This window comes from Mustelus asterias, chromosome 6 (genome assembly GCF_964213995.1).
Source record: "Mustelus asterias chromosome 6, sMusAst1.hap1.1, whole genome shotgun sequence".
NCBI classification, from domain to species: domain Eukaryota; kingdom Metazoa; phylum Chordata; class Chondrichthyes; order Carcharhiniformes; family Triakidae; genus Mustelus; species Mustelus asterias.
In genome coordinates this window covers 95,909,284-95,934,761 of record NC_135806.1, presented here as the reverse complement: position 1 = coordinate 95,934,761, position 25,478 = coordinate 95,909,284, and the positions used below count along the sequence as shown (strand labels likewise).

Here is a 25,478-nt window from a genome sequence, read left to right as displayed (position 1 = left end):
GGAATTGTTATAGCTCTAGCTCGTTAGAGGGGTCAGTTTTTGTTCAAAGCGTGCAGGAAGGTTTTTTGACTCAGTATGTAGACAGGCCAACTAGAGGTGAGGCTATATTGGATCTGGTGCTGGGAAATGAGCCAGACCAGGTGCTAGACTTGGAAGTTGGTGTGCATTTTGGTGATAGTGACCACAATTCGGTTACGTTCACCTTAGTGATGGAAAGGGATAGGCATGAACCTCGGGCCAGTGGTTTTAGCTGGGGGAAGGGTAATTATGAGGCTATTAGGAGAGAATTAGGAAACATAGGTTGGACTAGGAGATTACAGGGACTGGGAACGTCCGACATGTGGAGTTTTTTCAAGGAGCAGCTACTGCGAGTCTGTGATAGGTATGTCCCTGTCAGGCAAGGAGGAATTGGTAGGGCTAGGTAACCGTGGTGCACCAAAAAAGTTTCTTTGTTGGTTAAAAAGAAAAAGGAGGCTTATGTTCGGATGAGACGTGAGCACTCGGGTAGTGCACTAGAAAGCTTTAGATTGGCTAAGAGGGAGTTGAAGAGCGAGCTTAGAAGGGCTAAAAGGGGACATGAGAAGACTTTGGCGGATAGGGTTAAAGAGAATCCTAAGGCGTTCTATAGGTATGTCAAGAACAGAAGGTTGGTTAGGGCAAGTTTAGGGCCAGTTATAGATGGCAGAGGGAAGTTATGTGTGGAACCGGAGGAGATTGGTGAAGCATTGAACCAATATTTCTCTTCGGTGTTCACGCAAGGGGACATGAATATAGCTGAGGAGGACACTGGGTTGCAGGGGAGTAGAATAGACAGTATTACAGTTGATAAGGAGGATGTGCAGGATATTCTGGAGGGTCTGAAAATAGATAAATCCCCTGGTCCGGATGGGATTTATCCAAGGATTCTCTGGGAGGCAAGAGAAGTGATTGCAGAGCCTCTGGCTCTGATCTTCAGGTCGTCGTTGGCCTCTGGTATAGTACCAGAAGATTGGAGGTTAGCGAATGTTGTCCCATTGTTTAAGAAGGGGAACAGAGACTTCCCCGGGAATTATAGACCGGTGAGTCTCACTTCTGTTGTCGGCAAGATGTTGGAAAAAATTATAAGGGATAGGATTTATAGTTATTTGGAGAGTAATGAATTGATAGGTGATAGTCAGCATGGTTTTGTGGCAGGTAGGTCGTGCCTTACTAACCTTATTGAGTTTTTTGAGAAAGTGACCAAGGAGGTGGATGGGGGCAAGGCAGTGGACGTGGTATATATGGATTTTAGTAAGGCGTTTGATAAGGTTCACCATGGTAGGCTTCTGCAGAAAATGCAGATGTATGGGATTGGGGGTGATCTAGGAAATTGGATCAGGAATTGGCTAGCGGATAGGAAACAGAGGGTGGTGGTTGATAGTAAATATTCATCATGGAGTGCGGTTACAAGTGGTGTACCTCAGGGATCTGTTTTGGGGCCACTGCTGTTTGTAATATTTATTAATGATCTGGATGAGGGTATAGTTGGGTGGATTAGCAAATTTGCTGATGACACCAAAGTCGGTGGTGTGGTAGACAGTGAGGAAGGGTGTCGTAGTTTGCAGGAAGACTTAGACAGGTTGCAAAGTTGGGCCGAGAGGTGGCGGATGGAGTTTAATGCGGAGAAGTGTGAGGTAATTCACTTTGGTAGGAATAACAGATGTGTTGAGTATAGGGCTAACGGGAGGACTTTGAATAGTGTGGAGGAGCAGAGGGATCTAGGTGTATGTGTGCATAGATCCCTGAAAGTTGGGAATCAAGTAGATAAGGTTGTTAAGAAGGCATATGGTGTCTTGGCGTTTATTGGTAGGGGGATTGAATTTAGGAGTCGTAGCGTTATGTTGCAACTGTACACAACTCTGGTGCGGCCGCACCTGGAGTACTGTGTGCAGTTCTGGTCCCCACATTACAGGAAGGATGTGGAGGCTTTGGAGAGGGTGCAGAGGAGGTTTACCAGGATGTTGCCTGGTATGGAGGGGAAATCCTATGAGGAGAGGCTGAGGGATTTGGGATTGTTTTCGCTGGAAAGGCGGCGGCTAAGAGGGGATCTTATTGAAACATATAAGATGATTAGAGGTTTAGATAGGGTGGATAGTGATAGCCTTTTTCCTCTGATGGAGAAATCCAGCACGAGGGGGCATGGCTTTAAATTGAGGGGGGGTAGTTATAGAACCGATGTCAGGGGTAGGTTCTTTACCCAGAGGGTGGTGAGGGATTGGAATGCCCTGCCAGCATCAGTTGTAAATGCGCCTAGTTTGGGGGCGTTTAAGAGATCCGTAGATAGGTTCATGGACGAAAAGAAATTGGTTTAGGTTGGAGGGTCACAGTTTTTTTTTTAACTGGTCGGTGCAACATCGTGGGCCGAAGGGCCTGTTCTGCGCTGTAATGTTCTATGTTCTATGTTCTATAAGTTAAATGAGCGGGCAAAAGTCTGGTAAATAGAGTATAGTGTGGGAAAATGTAAAATAATCTTATTAAATAGTGGAGCAGGCTCAATGGCCTACTAGATTCATAAATGTTTATAGCACAGAAGGAAGCAATTTGGCCCATTGTGTCCACCCTGGTCCACAAAAATCTGACTACACTAATCCCATTTTCCAGCGTGTGGTCCATAGCCCTTGAGGTTATGACAGCGCAAGCGAATATCTAAATACTTCCAAAATGTTCAGAGTTTCTGACTCAACCACCCTTTCAGGCAGTGAGTTCCAGATTCCCACCACCCTCTGGGTGAAAATGTTTCACTTGAACTTCTCTCTTAGCCTTCTACCTCTTTCCTTAAATCTATGCCCCCTGGTTATGACCCCTTTACTAATGGAAAAAGTGCCTTCTTGTCCGCAGTAGCCTATCAATCTTATGCAATTCTATTAGGTTCCTGCTCAATCTTCACTGCTCCAAGGAAAACAGCCGCAGCTTTGACCCTCCAGCGGAGGCAGCATCCTGGTAAATCTCCTCTGCACCCAGGGCTTCTCCTCCCCAGTGTAATCACATCCTTCCTATAATGTGGTGATCAGAGTTGTGTGGAACACCCCAGTCATGGCCTAACCAATATTTTATACAGCTCCAGCTTGACCTCCCTGCACTTGTATTCTATGCCTCGGCTAAAAAAGGCAAGTATCTCGTATACCTTTTTCACCACCTTATACCTGCCCTGCCATCTTCTGGGATCTGTGGAAACGCACTCCAAGTTTCCTCTGATCTTCAGTATTTTCCAGGATCCTACCATTCATAGTATTTTCCTTTGTCTCGTTAGCCCTCCCAAAGTGCATCACATCACGCATTTCAGGGTTGCATTCCATTTGCCACTGCTCTGTTCACATGGCAAGTTCATTGATATGCTATTGCAGTCTACGGCCATCCTCCTCACTATTTACCAACTACCAATTTGTGTGTGATCTGCAAACTTATAGGTCGTACCTGTTAAATTTAAGTCCAAATCATTAATATACACCACAAATAGCAAGCTCCCAGCACCAAGCCCTGTGGAACCCCACTGGAAATCATAGAAACCCTACAGTACAGAAAGAGGCCATTCGGCCCATCGAGTCTGCACCGATCACAATCCCACCCAGGCCCTAGTCCCATATCCCTACATATTTTACCCGCTAATCCCTCTAATCTACACATCCCAGGACACTAAGGGGCAATTTTAGCATAGCCAATCAACCTAACCCGCACATCTTTTGGACTGTGGGAGGAAACCGGAGCACCCGGAGAAAACCCATGCAGACACGAGGAGAATGTGCAAACTCCACACAGACAGTGACCCAAGCCGGGAATCGAACCCAGGTCCCTGGAGTTGTGAAGCAGCAGTGCTAACCACTGTGCTACCGTGGAAACAGACTTCCAATCACAGAAACATCCCTCTACCATCACCCACTGCTTCCTGCCTCTCAGCCAATTTTGGATCCAATGTGCCACTATGTCTTGGATCCCATGGGCCCTTACTTTCTTGACCAGTGTGCCATGAATAACCTCATCAAAAGCCTTGCTGAAGTCCATATAGACCACATCAAATCCTTATCAATTATCAAATCCTTAGCATTATCCTCATCAACACTCTTGGTTACATCCTCAGGATATTTAATGAAATTTGTCAAACATGATCTTCCCTTAACAAATCCATGCTGACTATCCCCGATTAATTTGTGTCAATCCAAGTGCAGATATATTCTGTCCCGCAAAACTTTTTCTAGTAGCTTATCCATCACTGAGGTTCAACTGACTGGCCGATAATTTCCTGGTCTATCCCTACCTCTTCCTTTTTAATAATGGGACAATGTTAGCAGCTCCCTTGCACCACACCTGTCTCCAGAGAGGATTTGAATATTACTGCCAGTGCACCTGATATCTCCTCCCCTGCTACCCTCACAGCCTGGGATACATTCCATTCTGGGCCTACAGATTTATCCACTTTTAAGGCTGCTAAACCTGCTAGTACCTCCTCTCTCTCCACGTTGATTCCCTCTAATATTTCCCCACCCTGATGTCTACATGTGCGTCATATTTTTCCATTGTGAAGATCGATGCAAAGTATTAATTGAGGACTGTACCCACATCTTCCGGGTGTACACACAGATTACCTATATGGTCCCTGATTGGTCCTACTTTTCCCTAGTAATTTTTTTGCTGTTTGTATATTTAAAAAACCCTTTGGGTTTTCCTTTATTCCCTCCACCAAAGCTTCTTCATGCGCTCTCTTAGCTTCCCTAATTTTCTCCTGCTCCTAGTTCATATGTACCACTCTAATTGGGACATGCTGTGCGTTTGGAAGATGCTGTCGAAGGATCTTTGGTGGGTTGCTGCAGTACATGTTGGAGATAGAAGACACTGCTGTACTGCACATCAATGGATTTGATGCTGAAGATAGTGGATGGGGTGCCAATGAAGTGGCTCCTTTGTCCTGGAAGGTGTCGAACTTCTGGAGTAGTGTTGGAGCTGCACAACGCTTTAACAAAGCCCACCAACGCTTCTACTTTCTCAGGGGACTAAGGAAATTCGGTACGTCCGCTATGACTCTCTCCAACTTTTACAGATGCACCATAGAAAGCATTCTTTCTGGTGGTACCACAGCTTGGTATGGCTCCTGCTCTGCCCAAGATCGCAAGGAACTACAAAAGGGCTGTGAATGAAGCCCAGTCCATCACGCAAACCAGCCTCCCATCCACTGACACTGTCTACACTTCCCGCTGCCTCGGAAAAGCAGCCAGCATAATCAAGGACCCCACGCACCCCGGACATACTCTCTTCCACCTTCTCCCATCGGGATAAAGATACAAAAGACTGAGGTCATGTACAAACTGACTCAAGAACAACTTCTTCCCTGCTTCATCAGACTTTTGAATGGACCTACTTCTATTAAGATCTTTCTCTACACCCTAGCCATGGCTGTGAAATCAGAACACGAGTTATTCTCCACAGAATTCCCAGCTTCTGACCTGCACTTGCAGCCACAGTATTTATACAGTTAGTCCAGTTCAATTCAGGTCAATGGTAACCCCCAAGATGTTGATAGTGCGGGATTAAAGTGATAGTAATTTCATTGCGTTTGTTGGATTCCCTCTAATTGCCCAGCACTTGTGGCGGAAATGTACTTGACACTTATCAGTCCAAGTTGTCCAAGTCTTGCTGCATATGGGCACGGCTTTAGTATCTGAGGAGTCACGAATGGGGCTGAACATTATTGTGCAATCATCATTGGGTGGCACAATGTCACATTGCCAGGGACCCCAAGTTCAATTCCAGCTTTGGGTGACTACCTGTGTGGAGTTTGCACATTCTCCCCGTGTCTACGTGGGTTTCTTCCGGGTGCTCCAGTTTCCTCCCACATTCCAAAGATGTGCAGGTTAGGTCAATTGGCCATGCCAAATTGAACCATAGTGTCAGGAGATTAGCAGGATAAATAGAGGGATAGGGCCTGGGTGGGATTTTTGTTGGTGCAGGCTTGATGGTCCAAATGGCCTCCTTGTGCACTGTAGAAATTCTATGATCAGTGAACATGATTGCCTCTGACATGGAGGGAAGCTCATTGACTAAGCAGCTGAAGATGATTGGGCCCAGGACACTACCTTGAGGGACTCCTGCAGTGATGTCCTGGAACTGGAATGAGTAACCTCCATGAACCACAACCATCTTCCTTTGTGCTAGGTATGACTGCAAGCAGTTGAGAGTTTTCCCACAGATTCCCATTGACTCTGGTTTTGTTAGGTCTCCTTGATGCCACACTCGATCAAATGCTACCTTGATGTCAAGGAAATTCACTCACCTCACCTGAGAGTTCAAGCTCTTTTGTCCATGTTTGGACCAAGGCTACAATGAGGTGAGGAACTGAGCGACCCTGGTGAAATCCGTGAGCAGGTTACTGCTAACTAAATGCCGCTTGATGGCACTGTCGACAACCCTTTGCATCATTTTACTGATGATTGAGAGTAGACTGATGAAACGGTAATTATCTACGCGGATTTGCCCTGCTTTTCGTGTGCAGGATATACCTGGGTAGTTTGCCACATTGCCAGCTAGATGCCAGTGTTGCAGCTATACTGGAACAACTTGATTAAGGGTGTAGCAAGCTTTGAAGTACAAGTCTCGAGTAATCTCGCTGGAAAGGGCAACGCAATGGCAACCACTGGTGCCTCACATTGCCAGGGACCCAGGTTCGATTCAGGCCTTGGGTGACCATGTGTGTAGTTTGCATGTTCTCGCAGTGTCTGTGTGGGTTTCCTTTGGGTGCTCCAGTTTGTTCCCACAGTACAAAGATGTGCAGATTAGTGGATTGGCTATTGTAAATGCGCTGGCTTATGGGGATAGGGTGAGGAGTGGGGCTGGGTAAGATGCTCTTTCGGAGAGTCGGTGCAGACTCAATGGGCCGAATGGACTCATTCTGCACTATAGAAATGCTATGGTATGCTGTCAGGACCCATAGCCCAGATGGATCATCCGCTTGACACTTCGGCTGAAGATTGTTGCAAGTGTTTGTCTTATCGTTTGCACTGATGTTCTGGGCTCCCCCATCTTTGAGGATGGGGATATTTGTGGGGCTCCCTCCTTCTGTTACTTGTTTGATTGTCCATCACTGTTCATGACCAAGGTAGCATTGTACAGCTTTGATCTGATCTGTTGGTTGTGAGGTCGCTTTGCTTGATCTGTAATTATGCACTTTCCGAGACTTCATTAGTGAACAACAAAATTATTTATTTACAAGCATCTATAAGAGCAGCAGCATGTCTACAGCTAGTTCTGGCATGCCTCTGCCTTGGAGAACTCCTCTCCCTGGGGTGATTCCCCACTGTCCCAATTGGTCACCCAGACTGGGTGACGCTTACTCTGCTGTGTTCTCCTTGAAGGGACTATCACCACACTATCGCATGCTGCTTTTGTAGTCCTGCATTGTAGTTTCACCTCATTTTTAGGTATGTCTGGTGCTACTCCTGGCATGCTCTCCTGTACTCTTCATTGAACCAAGGTTGATCCCCCAGCTTGGTCATAATGGTGGAGTGGGGAATAAGCTGGCCATGAGGTTACAGATTGTGGTTAAGAACAAATCTGCTGCTGCCAATGGCCCACAGGGCCTCATAGGTGCCCAGGGATCAGTGCTGGGACGCCAGTTATTCACAATGTATGTTAATGATTTAGATGAGGGAAATGAATGTAATATCTCTAAATTTGCAGATGACAAAGCTGGGGGGAGGTGAGCTATGAGTACAATGCAGAGATGCTTCAGTGTGATTTGGATAAGCTAAGTGGGCAAATGCGTGAAAGATGCAGTATAATGTGGATAAATGTAAGGTTATCCAGAAAAAACAAGAAGACAGCTTATTATCTGAATGGCTATAAATTAAGAGGGGGGAATTGCAATGAGACCTTAGTGTCCTTGAACACTAGTCGCTGAAGGTAAGCATGCAGGTGCATTTTTCGGTAAAGGCGACAAATGGTATGCTGGCCTTCACGGCAAGAGGATTCAAGTACAGGAGCAGGGGTGCCTTGTTGCAATTACATAGGGCCTTGGCGAAGCAACACCTGGAATACTGTATGCTGTTTTGGCCTCCCTATCTGAGGAAGGATGTTCTTGCTATAGGAGTGCAAAGAAAGTTTACCAGACTGATTCTTGGGATGATGCGACTATTGTCTGAGAAAAGATCGAGTGGGTTATATAGTCACAGAGGTTTACAGCATAGAAACAGGCCCTTCGGCCCAACTTGTCCATGCCGCCCAGTTTTTACCATTAAGTCCACATTACCAATTGCCCACATTTGGCCCATGTCCCTCTATACCTGTCTTACCCATGTAAGTGTCTAAATGCTTTTTAAAAGACAAAACTGTCCCTGCCTCTATTACTACCTCTGACAGCTCGTTCCAGACACTCACCGTCCTTTGTGTGAAAAAATTGCACCTCTGGACCCTTTTGCATCTCTCCCTTCTCACCTTAAACCTATGCCCTCCAGCTTTCTTTCCCCCAACACAAACAATGAATGAGACAGGTGTTCATTTCCCCTGCAGATCATACCCACTTGTTCTGGTCACATCCAAAACTGGCTGGTATTGGTCATCCTTCTTTGACACTCTCTCCAAAGTTCTAGAGTTAGACTTGCAGCTTTGTCCTTTGATGGCCATATTTGGAGTCCCATCTGAACTGGCCAGTTACAAGAAGATTAAGGCAGACATTCGCTTCATTCATAGCCTGCAGGCAGATTCTGTAACTTGGAGATCTTCCAAGCCACCCCTGCTTCATACTGGTTTCAAGACTTCAGGCCCTATTTTACTATTTTGATTCTAAGTGCTGGGTGGACTTGAAACTGGGAGCGTTTCAGATCCAACTTTTAGACCCATTCTCAGGTGCCCCCATGCGCCCTCTGCCTGAAAAAATATCAGCGATTCCGAATCGCGCTGCATAAGCCTGTGGGCGGGACTTAACACTGCCCGAAACCCTGCAGCTCCGATCAGCACCTCCAACTGCGCATGCGCAGGAAAAATAAATAGAATGCTGCTCTCCTGCCACATCGCTCCCGGGCCCCCACATTGTCCCATCCCACAACATTACTGACCCCCTTATCCCCCCCCCCCCCCTCCCGACCGATTGTGGCCCGCTCCCCCCTTTCCCCGCCACCGATCTCAGGCAGAGTAGCAGCGGACCCCTCCTTCACCCCCCTGATCTCAGGCAGAGTGGCAGCGGACCCCCGCTTCCCCCTCACTGATCTCAGGCAGAGTGGCAGTGGACCTCCCTTCTCCCTCACCAATTTCAAGCAGAGAGACGAGAGACGCTAGGCACCTCCTCACTAACTGAAGTGCCCAATTCGGATTTTTGTGGAGCATGTCTGTTTTGCACTGATTCTGGATGGGTGAACACGGTAGTAAAGGAGGAAGTGCTGTTAAGGTTGGACGTGCAGCCCATTAAGTCAATTTAAATGCAGCCATTCTCGGGCCTTAGTAAAGTGGGAACCAGCGCGGAGGCGGGTGCGGAAAGCGCTACTCGTCTCATGCCTGACTTTACCAAGTTTTCACGCCCGAAAACGGGCACAATGCGATGGTAAAATCGGGCCCTTAATGTCTTTTCTTTATTTGGAAAAGATTAAATGCACCATACGAAGATTAACTGAGAAATTTTATGGTTGATGGTAGCCTTTTTCTTTAAAGAGTTAATTATTGTTGACTGTTAGTTTAAATTGTGTTTTTCCCCCTATTTTGCATAGTTTTGTATGTTCAGTGGTTCACTGGGGGCATGAGCTGCATCAGTTCGCCTGTTCTTTATCTCTTTCCAAGAACCAGTAAAAATATATTTTACTAAATTCTTCCAAATGTCAATTTTAACAAGTTGAGCCCATGTCATTTACCTACTGCCATGGTTCACCTTGAAATAGTGATCTAGATTTGTGCTTTCCAAATGGTTTAGTATTTAGAAGAAATTGTTTCTGAAGTTCTTTTATTGAGGCATACCACTTTTATTAAATAGAGAAAATGGATCACTTGTATAACGTTACTGTACCATAGAATGGACGATGACAACCTTACAACGTTATCAGCTTCTTTAATCTTTTTGTAGTTTACAGAATCCAAACAACATTCTGTTTTGGAAAGGGCTTTTAAATGAAGCCAGCTGAGAAAGCAATGCAATAGTTATACTGGTGAGTGGTAGATTCCTCGAGATAAAAGTTCAACGGTTTAGCCAAGTACAAAATCAAATTTATTCAACAGAACACAGGTATACTAGGTACTAAACCACTGTGCCAAAAATGCAAATTGCCAGCACTTGTTTTTCCACATATCATAATCTTGGCGGGACCACATGGGAAGGATTATGAAATAATGAAATAGTGACCCAACTGAACCGCTTTAAAAAAACATTAATAAACTGGTACCAACAACTCAAAGGACTCAATACTACAATGTGCAATGGAGGCCTAGTTCATTTAAAATAAGATCTTGGTGCCAGCTGCAGCATACTCAAGGGATGCAGACTTGGAAAAATCAACATCAATGTGGGGATCTAACTGCTGGTGTAAAATTCTCAAATTTGTACAAACTGCAACAGACAGGGAAGCTCTAAAACTGTAATTAATGACAGCTTCAATAATGTATATTTTGTTCTGGCATTTGTCTATTGTTGTCAGAAACGACGACATTTGAGGCTGCGATTGACAGATATTTGGTCTCTCAAGGAATCGAGGGATATGAGGAGTGGTTGAGAAAGTGGCGTTGAAGGCCAAGTTCAGCCATGATCATAGTCATAGAATGGCAAAGCAGACCCAACAGGCCATTTGGTCTACGCCTGCTCCTATCTTTTTTGTGTTCTTGTGTGTCATGATGGAATTGTATTTTTCTAATCTAATATTGCAAGGTTAACAACATTAAATGACAATTCAGTAAAAAAACGTCAGTATGCTGAAAAAAATGCTGTCGAAGTTTTTCATCATGCATTCATAAGGACAGATGCATCAATGTCCTCTGCAAGCAAAAGGAGCATACCCAAGCATTGCTCCTTTTTTGAATTAAAAAGCATAGAGGACAACAGTTCTCTGGCACATTCTCCATGGCAACACCTCAACTAATCAGCATCCTTTTCTCAAACAGTATAAATTGTTCCCTTTGAACTTTTGCATTCTTGCGTCTGTCCAGTTGAGTGCAAGAAAAGATTAAGTCATACTCAAGGTGGCACAGTGGTTAACACTGCTGCCTCACAGGGACCTGGGTTCAATTGCAGTCTTGGGTGACCGTGTGGAGTTTGCACTTTCTCCCAGTGTCCACGTGGTTTTCCTCCAGGTGCTCCAGTTAAAATATGTATAGGTTAAGTGAATTAGCCATGCTAAATGTGCAGGGTTACGGGGACTCGAATAAAATGCTATTTTGGAGAGTCCGTGCAGACTTAAGAGGCTGACTGTAGGGATGCTATGGTTCTAAGTTTTGTACAGCCTAGTGATTAATTTGGTAAAAATTAAAAACTCAAGCTCCAAAGCAACTTCCCTTGCTGATAAAAATGAAGCAATCTTCGCCATTTTCGTGTGGGAAATGTGCTCAAGGAAACCTTAAAATAAAAAGTGTCCCTCCATCATCCAAAAAGCCCCTCTCACTGGTTTCCCCTCCAAACCCCACACATTCTTATTCAAATAAAACAGGAAAAGTGGGTGCACCCAGTTCACCACAAGCACTATTCAACCAGTTGACAAGACATCTAAACATAGCATAAAGTGTGTTCAAAAATATGTACTATCATTTTATTTTTCCTTATCAATGTCTCAACATCATTTATTTATCTAAAATGATAGATTTTTCCTGGATTAACCTTAAAAGGTCTACAAAATTACGGGAGGCATAGACAGGGTAGATAGTCAGAGACTTTTTTCCCCAGGATGGAAGTGTCAATTACAAGGGGGCACAGGTTCAAGGTGAGAGAAGGAAAGTTTAAGGGAGATGTACGGGTGATGTTTTTCATGCAGAAAGTGGTGGGTGCCTGGAACGCGCTGCTGGAGGTGGTGGAAGCAGGCACATTAGCAACATTTAAGAGGCATCTAGATGGGTATATGAATGGGGAGGGAATAGAGGGATACCGAAGGTTTTCTTTAGTTTAGTTTAGTTAAGCATCATGATCGGCACAGGCTTGGAGGGCCAACTGGCCTGTTCCTGTGCTGTACTTTTCTTTGTTCTAAAATGTTAGGTTGATGTTCTGGTGTTTGTGATTTTATTACCTATAAAATAAAACTAAAGAAATGTTGCAAATATAATCTTGTATCGCTTAGCTGCTTTATTTCTCTCTACTGATGTTGTGAAAATGGCCTTGGAGAATAGATACAAGATGGTCTATAGACATAAATCACAAGAGCATAACTAAAACTATAAACTGGAGTCCAGACATCTCTTACAAGTCCACACAGCAGAAAACATTCCTCTCTGCTGTTTTTCAATTCACAGAAATGAATTGGCCATCCCAACATTTCTACTGAAAGGTATAATAAAGTGAATGTGCTCTGTTCAGCATTTATCATTCTAAAAAAAATGCCAAGACCTGAAAACACTTGGGTCAGATTTCACATTGATGTAACATCTGGAAATATATTAAATCTATTGCTAATCTTGTTATTTTCAAGTATAAGGATGTTTGTTTCCCCATAAACCACTAATTCAGTTGTTAGAAACTTGCATTCTCGATCAATAATGCAGGTAGGTTGCTGACCTATTGCCATGTTTATAATAGCACTGGCTTGTAAAGGCTAATAGCCTTTCATCTGAAATGAGTGAGGAATCCAACTTTTCCATAGTTAACACGCCTGTGGTTCAATTTAGCTTGTTATGTACTTCACCACTCTTCCAAAAGCTGTTCTATTGCTTACACAAAATTGTATTTCTTCTCAAATTAGTCTAACTGATTTTGAAATTGGACCCTAGATGCAAGATAAGGGAGAGGGGAGTAAAATTAGTCTTGGGCGAGGGCACTATAAAATGGACTTAATCAGCAGCCTGTTCGACATTCTATCAGATTTTCTTTTCAAAAAAATCAAGAAAAATGAAAACCATTTTTCCACAGCACATATACTACATACTTTCTTTCATTCTATCAACGCAAAATGTAAATCCAAGAGAAACCAGATTAAATACAAGCAAGTGATGCAAGTCCCAAAATCAGTCTCATGCAGTTTTGTATTACAAAGGCTGAGAGGCAAAGTGGTAGCTTCAGATTTTCGGATGATTAACTGGAGACTTGGGTACGGTGAACGTAACATAAGGACATAATAAATTGGGACAGGGGTAGGCCATTTTGTTCCAGAAGCCACTATTCAACAAGATAATTGCTGGTTCTATTTTGGCTTTCATATCACTACAGCTTGCTCTTCCGTAACCCAGGATTTGCTCAAGATCAAAAAACTGACTAACTCGGCCTTGTATATATTAAATGACCCAGCCTTCAATGCTCTCTGGGGTAGAGAGTTCCAAAGAGTACCAACCCTCAGAAGAAATTCCTCCTCATTTCAGTCTTAAATGGGAAACCACTTATTTTGAAACTGTGCCCCCTAGTTCCAGATTCTCCCATGAGGGAAAACATTCCCTCAGCATTTACCCTGTCACGCTCCCTCAGAATAGGTTTCAATAAGACTGCCTCTCGTTCAATGAGTACAGATCCAAATTGCTTAATCTTTCTTGATACGACAAGTCCCTTAGCTCTATCAACCTACTGAACCATCTCTAACACAATTACCTGGGCAGCATGGTGGCACAGTGGTTAGCACTGTCGCTTCATGCGCCAGGGACCCAAGTTCGAATCCCGGCTTGAATCACTGTCTGTGCGGAGTTCACACTTTCTCCCTGTGTCTGCGTGGATTTTCTCCGGGTGCTCCAGTTTCCTCCCGCAGTCCAAAAGGGTTAGGTGAATTGGCCATGCTAAATTCTCCCTCAGTGTAACCGAACAGGCACCAGAGTGTGGCAACTAGGGGATTTTCACAGTAACTGCATTGCAGTGTTAATGTAAGCCCACTTGTGACACTAATAAACAAACTATTAAAATCCTTCCTTAAGTAAGGAGACCAAAAATGTATAACACCATACTCGAAGTGTGGTCTTACCAATGCCTTACAGTTGTAGCAAAACTTTCCTATTTTAAACTCACCCTTGGAACAAAGCTAACATTCCATTTGCCTTTTTAAGTACAAGTTGTGCTAACTTCTGATTTACATAAGAGAACACAGAAATCCCTCTGTACAACAGAATTCTGCAGTATCTCTTCATTTAAATAAGAGTTTTTCTATCCTTCCTGCCAAAGTGGGCAACCTAATATTATACTATAATATATTATATATTATCCCACATTAATATTATATATTATCCCACATTATACTCCACCTGCCAATTTTCCATCTACTCACAACCTACCGAAAATGCTTTGGCAGACTGTGTGTGTCCTCCTCAAAAACTATCCTACCTGTCTCTGTATTTCAGCAAATTTGACTACAATAAACTCAGCCCTTTCATCCACATCATTAACGTAGATTGTAAGCAGTTGAGGCCCCAGAATAAATCCCTGTGGCACTCCACTAGTTAGTTTGTCAACTTGAAAATTACCCAGACTCTCAATCTTCTATCCATGCTAACATATTATAGTAATTCCTCACCTAAAGTCCTAGTTGTGTTCCTTAAAATTGTGACTTTGCTTCACTTGCTTGTTCACTTGAGGTTCCCACAGAATTCTCATAAATCTTTTAGAAATTTCTCATCTTCTATGCAGAAAATCAATGTACAAGTTGAAATACTGTACCATACATGGACAGTACAATGCACTTCTTGTTGAAATAATTTGCAAATACATCACTGTAGTGAGTAAATTCAAAATAGGTAACATTCACATGTCTTTCTTCTTGGTAGTTCCCAAGACTGCTTCCACCACCCAGGTTTGATGGGTTCTGAGATGGCTGCCAAGTTCAATGCACTATCTGCTGTCTCTGCTATATGTGGCAGGTGTTGCTTGGAGGTCAGATAAATAAGTTAATTGGAGATTTAGTGCATTCCTTCAACTTTACCTCTGCATGTTCCCGGCAAAGTCTGTTGTTGTGCTTGGTGCTTTCCTGAATTAACTTTCTCCATTTTTGTCCGTCATCAGGAGTCAATGGTGACGTTTGGCCCCTTCAAAGATAGAAGCATAGAAGACAGGAGCAGGAGGAAGCCATTTGGCCCGTCAAGTCTGCTCCACCATTCATCACGATCATGGCTGATCGTCCAATTCAATAGCCTAATCCTGCTTTCTCCCCATAACCTTTGATCCTATTCGCCCCAAGTGCTATAGAAACAGACTTTGAGCACATCCCTAAAGAGTTTCAGCTTTGATTTGCGCCTCATTGCTGGGTATGTTGGCTTCGGAGAAGATGTTGCTGTTGGACTATCTTTCTTAACATTTGGAGGATCTTACGAAGGCTTTGCTGTTGTTACTTTGAGGTGCTTATTGCAGATTGCAGGTTGCCCAAGTATCAGAAATACAGATAGGAGTGCAGAGATCACTGCTGCCCAGTGAACCATGACCTTAGTCTCAGGTGTGAGATCCTGGCCCTCAATTGCACTTATCCTCAATCAGCCAAAAGCAGAGTGAAGTGATAGAAAATGTTGTTGTTCATGTTTGGCAAAAGAATTTGGCAAGACATTCACCGGAATTCTACTGCCCTACCCACCACGGAATCAGAGTGGGCGAGGGGTGGACAATGAAAATGTCCATTGACCTCAAGCGGGATTTTCCAGTCTTGCTCGAGCAAGGCCGTAAAATCCCGCCCAGTGAGAATGATTCATATTTCCCAGAATCTCAACATTGATCTTAAATTGACATGGGAGAGGTGGCTTTGTGCTGTGGGACTGATTGGAAAGGAACCTTGATTTTCCCCAATGTTCAGTGAAAGGTTAATTTTCTCATACCCTTTGAGTGAGCATAGATGATTGAAATTGAAGTGATATTGGTTTTAAATGGCTTAACCAGAGCATGAAAGAGTTACTAGGACAAGGAGCCAGGATTGTCAATAATCTTGAAAAATTTATCCAAGGACTAATGGATATTTTTTTCCCACCCATAAATCTCATTGCAGCAGTTGATGTCATCATTAATTACCCTATTCACTTTGGCACTGCGCTCTCTGTTTGGATCGCGCTCAGTGAAGGCTTCCATTGCTCTTCAATGAGTTTGAAAGCACCTGACAAACGTTACATTGATAAAATCCGAGGGGATGTAGTTTGAAAGCTCCTGACAAATGTCACATTGATAAAATCCAAGGGGATGTTGTTCCAGTGCAAGCTTTCTCTTTAGCTCCCTAACTCTCTAAATGCATTAAATCTTCATTGGACAGTTCCTCTCCATGGAACTCAAGCATCTCCACCACTTCATCAAAGCCAACTTCCACCGCCAAGGTAATGACTACATGCTAACTTTCAGTGACAGTGTCGTGAAATCTTTTGTGGTTGGTGACACACTCGGTCCATGCTTTCCACCACACAGAGTGGCCTAAGTGTTACACCGTTAAGTGCTTGCAAGGTAAGATGAATTAGAAGCAGCATCATGCAGAATATGGAAAGACTCTTGGCAGTTTGAAAAAAAAAACAAAACCAACACAAAGTGTCTCTTTGTTTCATGATCATCCAAGCAAAACGTAAAAGCCAGAAATGACAACTCCTTCTTAAAATCTCTTTTTAACCAAGATTTTAGTCACTTGTGCCTCCACGGTGATATCTCCTTATTTGGCTTGGTGTCAACTGTTTGACCAATTATGCTTCTGTGAAATAGTTTAGGAGTTTACTTATGCTAAATGCACTATGTAAATACATTATCTATACCATCAACATTAAATTTTAGTTCTATTCTTAAAGCCACATAGATTAGATAGCAGCAGTACTCACTCATCTTGGAAAGACAGTCACATAAGAAATAGGAGGAGTTGGCAATTTGCCACTCGAGCCTGCTCTGCCATTCAACTCTGTCATGGCTGATCTTCTAACTCAAAGGCATTATAGATTCCAACAACTACCCTAACTATAGATGTCAGGCTAACAGGTCTGTTCTCGTTTTCTCTCTCTCCCTTGTTTCTTAAATAGTGAGGTTACATTTGCTACTTTCCAATTTGCAGGGACAGTTTCAGAATCTATTGAAATTTGGAAGATGATCTCTAGCTATACAGCCATCTCTTTCAACTTTCTGGGATTTAGTTCATCAGGTTCAGAGGATTTACCAATTTTCTTTCACTTCCCCATGGTCAGTAGACCCTTGATTCTCTAATAGTACTTTTGTATCTTCCTTCATCAAGACAGACATTTGGTTCACCTCTCTGCCATTTCCTTATTCCTGATTATAAATTCTCCCATCTCCGCCTGTAATGAGCATAGGCTTGACTTTGCTTGTCTTTTCCTTTTTATATATCAATAGAGTTGTAGTCTGTTTTTATGTTTCTCACCAGTTTACTTTCATATTTTATTTTCTGACAAAGGCTCATCCTGACTCTCAACCTGCAGTGGAACTCTCTCTTTCCAAGTGTGCTATCCACATAGTTTTCAGCCTCTTAGGTGCATCACAATGACTCTGACCGTCGCTTGAGCTCTAAACAAGAGCTCAATTTTCTGCAGCTGATGTGCGCATATGGTCAACCAGGCCACAGGAAGTGTCCACAACTTCTCACATTACAGGCTGAGAGTTCTGGCAGAGGGGGAAATCGGCAACTGTCGTACAGTTAAGGGGGACCAGACAGGAAATGCAGGTGTTCCCTTAGTCCATCTTGCTGACTAACATGTTTTTCTGTTTTGGATGCTGGTGAGGATGATGGTTCCTTGGAGGAATGCAGCCACTGCCAGGTCCATGGCACTACGGGTGCCTCAGCTGCACAGGAAGGGAGGAAAAAAAATGGAAGAGCAATAGTGGTAGAGGATTCAATAGTTGAGGGAACAGACGGGTGTTTCTATGGCTGCAGACATGACATCACCATGTGATTGAACTGCCTTGCCACGTCTTAAATTTATGTCCCCGCTCCTGGTCTTTCCAGTTGTTTCAACTCTTAAGTTTCACCAACTACAATGGTGGGATTTGAACCAATGTCCCCACAGCATTAGCCTGGACTACCATTCCAGCGACATTACCACTACACCACTGCCTTCTCCTCAGATGAATCAATCTATTCCCAGAACAGATTCTCAGATTTGAATTTTTTTTAACGATGGAAATACTCAGCAGGTCAGGCAGCATCTGCAGAGTGAAACACAGTTAGCATTTGATGACCTTTCATCAGAACTGAAGAAAGATAGAAATATAGTAGGTTTTAAGACGACAGAAGGTGAAGGGGCAGGAAGAACAAAAGGGAAAATCTGTGATAGGGTGGAGGGCAAGAGAGACAGGCAGAAGAAATTAAATAACAAGAAATTTCATATTACAAAAGCTAAAGGAACTGGTAACGGGTGTGGTAAAGAAACAAAACGATGTGGCCAGATGAGGCATGAATGGTGATATAACAGCCACCTGAATGCAAAATGAAGGGATAAAGAAAGGAAATAAGACTGACGCAGCAAAACAAAAAGGTGGACACAGAGGTTATGATCTAAAATTGATGAACTCAAATGTTGAGTCCAGAAGGCTGCAGAGTGCAAGTCGAAAGATATGGGGCTGCTCCTCGAACTTGCACTGAGCGCCATTGGAACACTGTGGCAGGCCATGGACAGAAAGGTCAGAGTGGGAGCAAGGAGGAGAATTAAAATGTCAAGTGACAGGAAGCTTGAGATCACGATTGCAGACTGAACAGAGGTATTCTGCAAAGCAGTTACCCAGTCTGTGTTTAGTCCTTCCAATGTAGAGAAGACCACATTATGCACAGTGAATACATTATAGTTCACAGCATGCAATTGAAATAAGTACAAGGAAATTGGTATTTCTCTTGGAAAAGGAGTGTTTGGGCATTGGATATTAAGAAGGGAGGAAACTAAAAGGACAGGCATTGCATCTCCTGCAATTGCAAGGAAAGCAGTCTTAGGAAAGGGAGGGATGTTGGGAGTGACTGAGTTGTGGACCAGGGTGTGCTGGAGGGAAAAATTGCTTCGAAGTGCAAGGGAAGATGTGCTTGGTAAAAAACCAAAAGAGAAAATGCTGGAAAATCTCAGCAGGTCTGGCAGCATCTGTAAGGAGAGAAAAGAACTGACATTTTGAGTCCAGATGACCCTTTGTCAAAGCTAAAAGGCATAGAAAGTGGGAGATGTTTATACTGCAGGGTGAGGGAATGAAAGATGAGTCATAGCCACAGAGAAGGGCAAAAGACTGCTAATGGTTGTCCACAGAGAGAATAAAAGGTGTGAATGGCCAAACGGCAGAGAAGCTAAAATGAAAGGATAAGCTGTAACAGATGAAGATGTTGGGGGAGGGGGGGTGGAAAATGGATGGGACAGAGGTAAAATTTAGAAAAGGGGAAGCAAAGGGGGAGAAATGGTAAGGGAAGAGGGATAAAGTAGAGGGAAAGAGTGGGGGGGGAAGAAAAATGAAGGAAGACAATAAAGAAATAAAAGGTAGAGAACAGTAAAAAGTTAAATAAAATAGAGTGAAAACAAAGGGGTCGAGGTGGGATAGAGCAAATCATCTGAAGTTGTTGAATTCGATGTTGAGACCAGAAGGCTGTAAAGTGCCCAGCTGGAAGATCAGATGCTGTTCCTCCAGTTTTCATTGAGCTTCACTGGAACATTGCAGCAGGCCAAGGACAGACATGTGGGCATGGGAGCAGGATCGTGTGTTAAAATGGCAAGCAACCGGAAGGTCAGGGTCCTGATGGTGCACAGACCGAACGTGCTCTGCAAAGCAATCACCCAGTCTACACTTGCTCTCTCCAATATTGAGGAGACCACATTGGAAGCAGCGAATACAATACACCAAATTGAAAGAGGTGCAAGTGAAACACTGCTTAACCTGGAATGAATGTTTCGGACTTTGGATGGTAAGCATAGAGGAGGTAAAGGGACAGGTGTTACATCTTCTACGATTGCATGGCAAGGTGCCATGAGTGACGGGAGAGGTGTTGGGTATAGTGGAGGAATGGACTAGATTATCCTGGAGGGATACAGAGAGAGTGAAGGGAAGATGTGTTTGGTGCTGGTATCACGCTGGAGTTGGCGAAAATGGCGGAGGATTATGTTTTGCGTGCAGAGGCTGGTGGGGTGAAATGTGAGAACAAGGGGGACTCTATCCTTGTTCTGGGAGGGAGGGGAAGGGGTGAGGGTCGTGGCGTGGGAGATGGGCTGCACGCTGTTGAGGGCCCTGTCGACAACTGTAGATGGGAATCCACGGTTGAGGGAAAAGGAGCACATATTAGAAACACCACTTTGGAAAGTGGCATCATCGGATCAACTGCAACGAAGGCAAAGGAGCTGAGAGAAAGGGATGGAGTCCTTACAGGATGTAGGGTGTGAAGTGCTGTAGTCCAGGTAGCTGTGGGAGTCAGTGGGCTTGTAATGGATATTGGTAGTCTATTGTCGGAAATGGAGACAGAAAGATCAAGGAAGGGAAGAGAAGTGTCTAAGATGGACCAGGTAAAGGCGATGGAGGGGTGGAAACTGGAAGCGAAGTTGGTGAATTTTCGAGATCTGGACGAGAGCATGAAGCGGTACCAAAACAGTCATCGATATAGCGGTAAAGGAGTTGCGGGATGGTAGGGACCCGGGTAGGCCTGGAACAAGGAATGTTCCACATACCCCATAAAAAGACAAGTGTAGCTAGACCCATGCGGGTACCCATTGCTTCTCCTTTGATTTGGAGAAAGTGGGATGAGTTAAAGGAGAAGTTGTTGAGAGACAGAACAAGTTCAGCCAGGCGGAGGAGAGTGGTGGTGGATGGGATTTTTCAGACCTCTTTTCAAGGAAGAAGCAAAGAGCTCTCAGGCCATTCTGGTGTGGTATGGAAGTGTACAGAGATTGCACATTCATGGTGAATAGGAGGCGGTTGAAGCTGCAAACTGGAAGCTGTCAATATGGGCATCAGAGGAATCCCGGATGTAGGCGGGGAGGGAATGAACCAGGAGAGTGAGGATGGAGTCAACGTAAGAGGAAATAAATTCAGTGGGACAGGAGCATGCTGACACAATGGGCTTACCAGGACAGTCCTTTTTGTGGATTTTGGGAAGTAGGTAGAAGCGGGCTGTCCGGGGTTGTGAGGCAATGAGGTTGGAAGCTGTGGGGGAAGGCATCCGGAGGACATGAGGTCGGTGGAGATAATGGTTTGATGTTCAGTGGTGTGGTCCTGGTCTGGGGGAGGTAGGAGGAAGTATCTGAGAGTTGGCGCTCAGCCTCTGCGAGGTAGAGGTCAGTGTGCCAGACAACAACAGCACCCACTTTGTCGGCAGGTTTGATGACAATGTCAGGGTTGGATCTGAGGGAGCGAAGGGCGGAAAGTTCGGAAGGAGAGAGGTTGGAATGAGAGAGGGGGGCAGAAAAATTGAGACGGCCAATGTCCCATCGACAGTTCCCAATGAAAAGATCGAGGGCAGGTAATTGTCCCGATAGGGGTATCCAATTGGAGGCAGAATGTTGGCGGCACGTGAAAGGATCAGTGGAATGGAGGGAGGTCTCTTGCCCAAAGATGTGGGCATGGAGACGAAGGCGACGAAAGAAGAGTTCAACATCATGTCGAGCTCGGAATTCATTGAGGTGGGGACGTAAGGTGTGCTTGGAAGATGTGCTTGGTGGTGGCATCATGCAGGAGCTAGGGAAAATGGTGGAAAATGATCAGTTGAATACAGAAGTTGGTGAGGTGGAAGATGAGTACAAGTGCATCCCTATCAGTTTTGGGAGGGAGGGGAAAGGGTGAGTGCAGAAGTGCATGAAATAGATTGGACATGGTGAAGGGCCTTGTTAACCACAGTGAGTGAGAATCTCCTGTGAAGAACTGAGGAACTAAGACAGAGCAACTGAATGGAGTAGGATTCTTACAAGAAACGGGATGTGAGGAAGTGAAGTTAATGTAGCTATGGGAGTCTGTCCGCTTGTAGTGAAGATTAGTTGATAGCCAGAAATGGACAGAGAAGTCGAGGAAGGTTAAGGAAGAGTCAGTGTTGGACAACGTGAAGTTTAAAGTTTATTTATTAGTGTCACAAGTAGGCGTTTAACATTGCAATGAAGTTACTGTGAAAATCCCCCAGTCACCACACTTCGGCACCTGTTCAGGTACACTGAGGGAGAATTTAGCATGGCCAATGCACCTAACCAGCATATCTTTCGGACTGTGGGAGAAAACAGAGCACCTGAAGGAAACTCACGCAGACATGGGGAGAACGTGCAGACTCGCACAGACAGTGACCCAAGCTGGGAAGTGAACCCAGGTCCCTGGCGCTGTGAGGCAGCAGTGCTAACCACTGTGTCACTATGTCGCCCTGGTGAGTGAAGATAAGAAATCGGAAATAAAGTCAATTAAAGTTTACAGTTCAGGGTGAGAAGAGCCAGTAACACAAATAAAGTCATAACTGAACCTGAAAAATAAATGAAGGAGAGGGCCTGAGCAGGACTGGAATAAGGAATATTCCATATATCCCATAAAAAAGGCTGAAGTAGCTGGGACCCATGCAGATACCTTTTTATTTGGAGGAAGTAAGTAGAGTTAAAGAAGTTGTTCAGTGTGAGAACAAACTTAGCCAGATTTCAAACTGAGACTTCGTTCACAGAACAATAAGTTTTTTTTTAAAGGAGGCTTCTTTCAATTTCAATTTTGCAACGGCATTCAGATGAGAAAAGTTTTTTTGCAAGTCACCATTAATAATTGCAGGTTTGGAGTACAGAGCTGTCTCTGAAAGAGCTGCCTTGAACACGTGCATTATATAATTCCTCAGCTTGAGATCCTACACAGAAATTACTGTAAATAGTTTTAACTATCAGTTTCATGAGTTTTAATAAATAGCCAAAATGTATGTATATTTCAAACCTTTTAATGCAGTAGAAGTTTTGTCCTTTTCTTCTGATCCTCCTAGCTGGTTTTGTGCCATGGTAATCCACAAGGTTGAAAGAATAGAAACCACCAGATAAACAAGCATCCAATCAGTTTCACTTGATCAAGTTAAGTAGAACTAAAGTAACAGAGCAGAAAAAAAAATACTGTCAACTAGTGTTGTGAATGTTGAGTCTGTATGTTTAAAATACAAAAATATTTAACTGTTTTCTGCTACACACTTAAACTTCAAGTTATCCTATATTTTGTAAATCAAGATTGTAATTAATAAATTTGATTATTTAAAATAAAGTGGGGAAATGTGTTTAGATTGATGTGTTTAAGAACACTAAATGTAAACATTAAATGCAGTTTGAAAATAAAAACTTTCAACAATGGATGGAAATATGAATTGATATGTAATTAATGGCAGGTGTTAAGTACATCATTGAAGTCATGAGCATCCCACAAATACAAACATCAACGTTTACAATACATGAACTATGTCTGCCACAGTAGCTAGAAATAAAGTTGATTTCAAATTTTATTTAAACTACAGATTGCAGAACCAGGCAACATAAAAATGTTAATTGGAAATCAAGTGGAGACAATTAATGATTCTCACTATGTTATTTTAGATTACATTTATTCATTCCCTTGGCAAATGCTACTGCTCGCTCTGTAAATCCAGTTATATCTACTATAATCTTGTATAACCAAAGCTTTTGTTTCAAGCTTCACAAAACAATGCACATCAACTTACTTGCTCCAATCCAAAATTATCTGACCTATCATAACAAGAACTTTTATTTACTTCCCCCCCAATATTTCATCTTAAACTGAAAACAGATCTGCCTCACGCTGGATTTTTACTTCAATCTTTTAAATTTTCTGGTCAGTTGCAATACTCAAGAATGAGGACTGTTAGCTCTTTCAAACACGTTGTTCAACATGCCATAAATATTAACAAAATCATTAGGAAATGTAAGTCAAGCTTGCATTTATTTTTCACTAAATTGACAAGAAAGGGTGTTCTACGATCTCATACTTTAAAACAAGGCCTATTTATTGATTTTGAAGAGTACCGCAGAGCAGCTGCGATTGAACGGGGGTGTACGTTTGTGTGGGTGCTTGTACTGACATGCCCAGCATGGGGGTGGGGGACAACTCAGGGCCCGAGGCCTGTGTGGGTCGTCGTGTCAGCCCGATCATCTTGGTGAACGGGTGGTCACTTTCTCTGTCGCACACGGACCCACAGCTTCTCTGTCTCTCACACAGAGCGCCGCAGCTCCACGCAGAGGGAATCACCCAACACCGTGCAAGGGAAAACACCGCCCGTACCGTCACAGCACAGCTCTCCGACCGCCACTCACGAGGAGCTGATTCCGACTGCCCACCACCCAGTAAACAAATCATAAGATCCACAATGCTGAAAGTGACAGAACGCACAGAGGGAGCCCGACCACCATCCAGCACCACAACATGGGAAAGAACCAGAGCGGAACCGGAACCCGGCCGTCGCCACAGCAACCAGTTCGAACAAGACGACATGACAAGCGCGCGAACCAAACGGTCGCGGTGGGCGGTTGGGATCCGGAGGAGGAACGCGTCCGGAAAACACTCCGTGAAATGTCAGCGGTGGAAGTCGCTGGCGGCGAGCGAAGCGGGTGGAGGCGAAAGCTTTGACAAACATGGTAAGGGGCGTTTTCCTCGCGGAAAGGTTTTTGGGAGGCGGGACCTGCTATAAAGTTTGATGCTGTCGAAACGGTTCCCAGGTGACCTCAGCCTCACCTGTCATATTGGACACTTCCGACTCACTGTTAACAGTGAGTTTAAAAGGCATTTTTTTGTAATTCCCTTAACATCGTCAGTTATTTTTGTGGTGTCCTCAAATCTTCACTCAGCCTGAACCCCTCCAGCTGCTGTCCACCAGCAGAGGCTGGTGCAATTAGTGCTTCAAGCCCAACCATTGTAGACCCTGACCCCGCAACCCACTCTCTCCCTCCCCCACACCCCCCCCCCTCCCTCCACCACACCCCCCCCCCTCCCTCCCCCACACCCCCCCCCCTCCCTCCCCCACACCCCCCCCTCCCTCCCCCACACCCCCCCCCCTCCCTCCCCCACACCCCCCCCCCTCCCTCCCCCACACCCCCCCCCCCTCCCTCCCCCACACCCCCCCCCCTCCCTCCCCCACACCCCCCCCTCCCTCCCCCACACCCCCCCCTCCCTCCCCCACACCCCCCCCTCCCTCCCCCACACCCCCCCCTCCCTCCCCCACACCCCCCCCCCTCCCTCCCCCACACCCCCCCCCTCCCTCCCCCACACCCCCCCCCCCCCTCCCCCACACCCCACACCCTCCCTCCCCCACACCCCCCCCCTCCCTCCCCCACACCCCCCCCCCTCCCTCCCCCACACCCCCCCCCCTCCCTCCCCCACACACCCCCCCCCTCCCTCCCCCACACCCCCCCCCCTCCCTCCCCCACACCCCCCCCTCCCTCCCCCACACCCCCCCCCCTCCCTCCCCCACACCCCCCCCCCCTCCCTCCCCCACACCCCCCCCCCTCCCTCCCCCACACCCCCC

At 44.8% G+C, this 25,478-nt stretch overlaps 1 protein-coding gene and 1 long non-coding RNA gene across 4 annotated transcripts in view; one reads left to right on the top strand and one right to left on the bottom strand.

Annotated features, from left to right (window-relative positions):
- arb2a (ARB2 cotranscriptional regulator A) overlaps positions 1-24,415 on the bottom strand; it is a 511,621-nt gene extending 487,206 nt beyond the window's left edge. Inside the window, exons 1-2 of one of the 3 annotated variants that reach the window (XM_078214787.1) lie at positions 24,347-24,415; positions 22,895-23,036 (exon numbers count right to left, since the gene is read on the bottom strand). In XM_078214787.1, coding sequence (XP_078070913.1) covers positions 22,895-23,003 — 109 coding nt within the window. In that variant the 5' untranslated portion in view covers positions 23,004-23,036; positions 24,347-24,415. Of the gene's footprint in view, positions 1-22,894; positions 23,037-24,238 lie in introns of all 3 variants that reach the window. The other 2 variants (XM_078214789.1, XM_078214788.1) reach the window with 2 other exon arrangements.
- LOC144495014 (uncharacterized) overlaps positions 24,137-25,478 on the top strand; it is a 7,845-nt gene continuing 6,503 nt past the window's right edge. The window contains exon 1 of the long non-coding RNA XR_013498195.1: positions 24,137-24,591. This is a non-coding gene — a long non-coding RNA (uncharacterized LOC144495014). The remainder of the gene's footprint in view (positions 24,592-25,478) is intronic.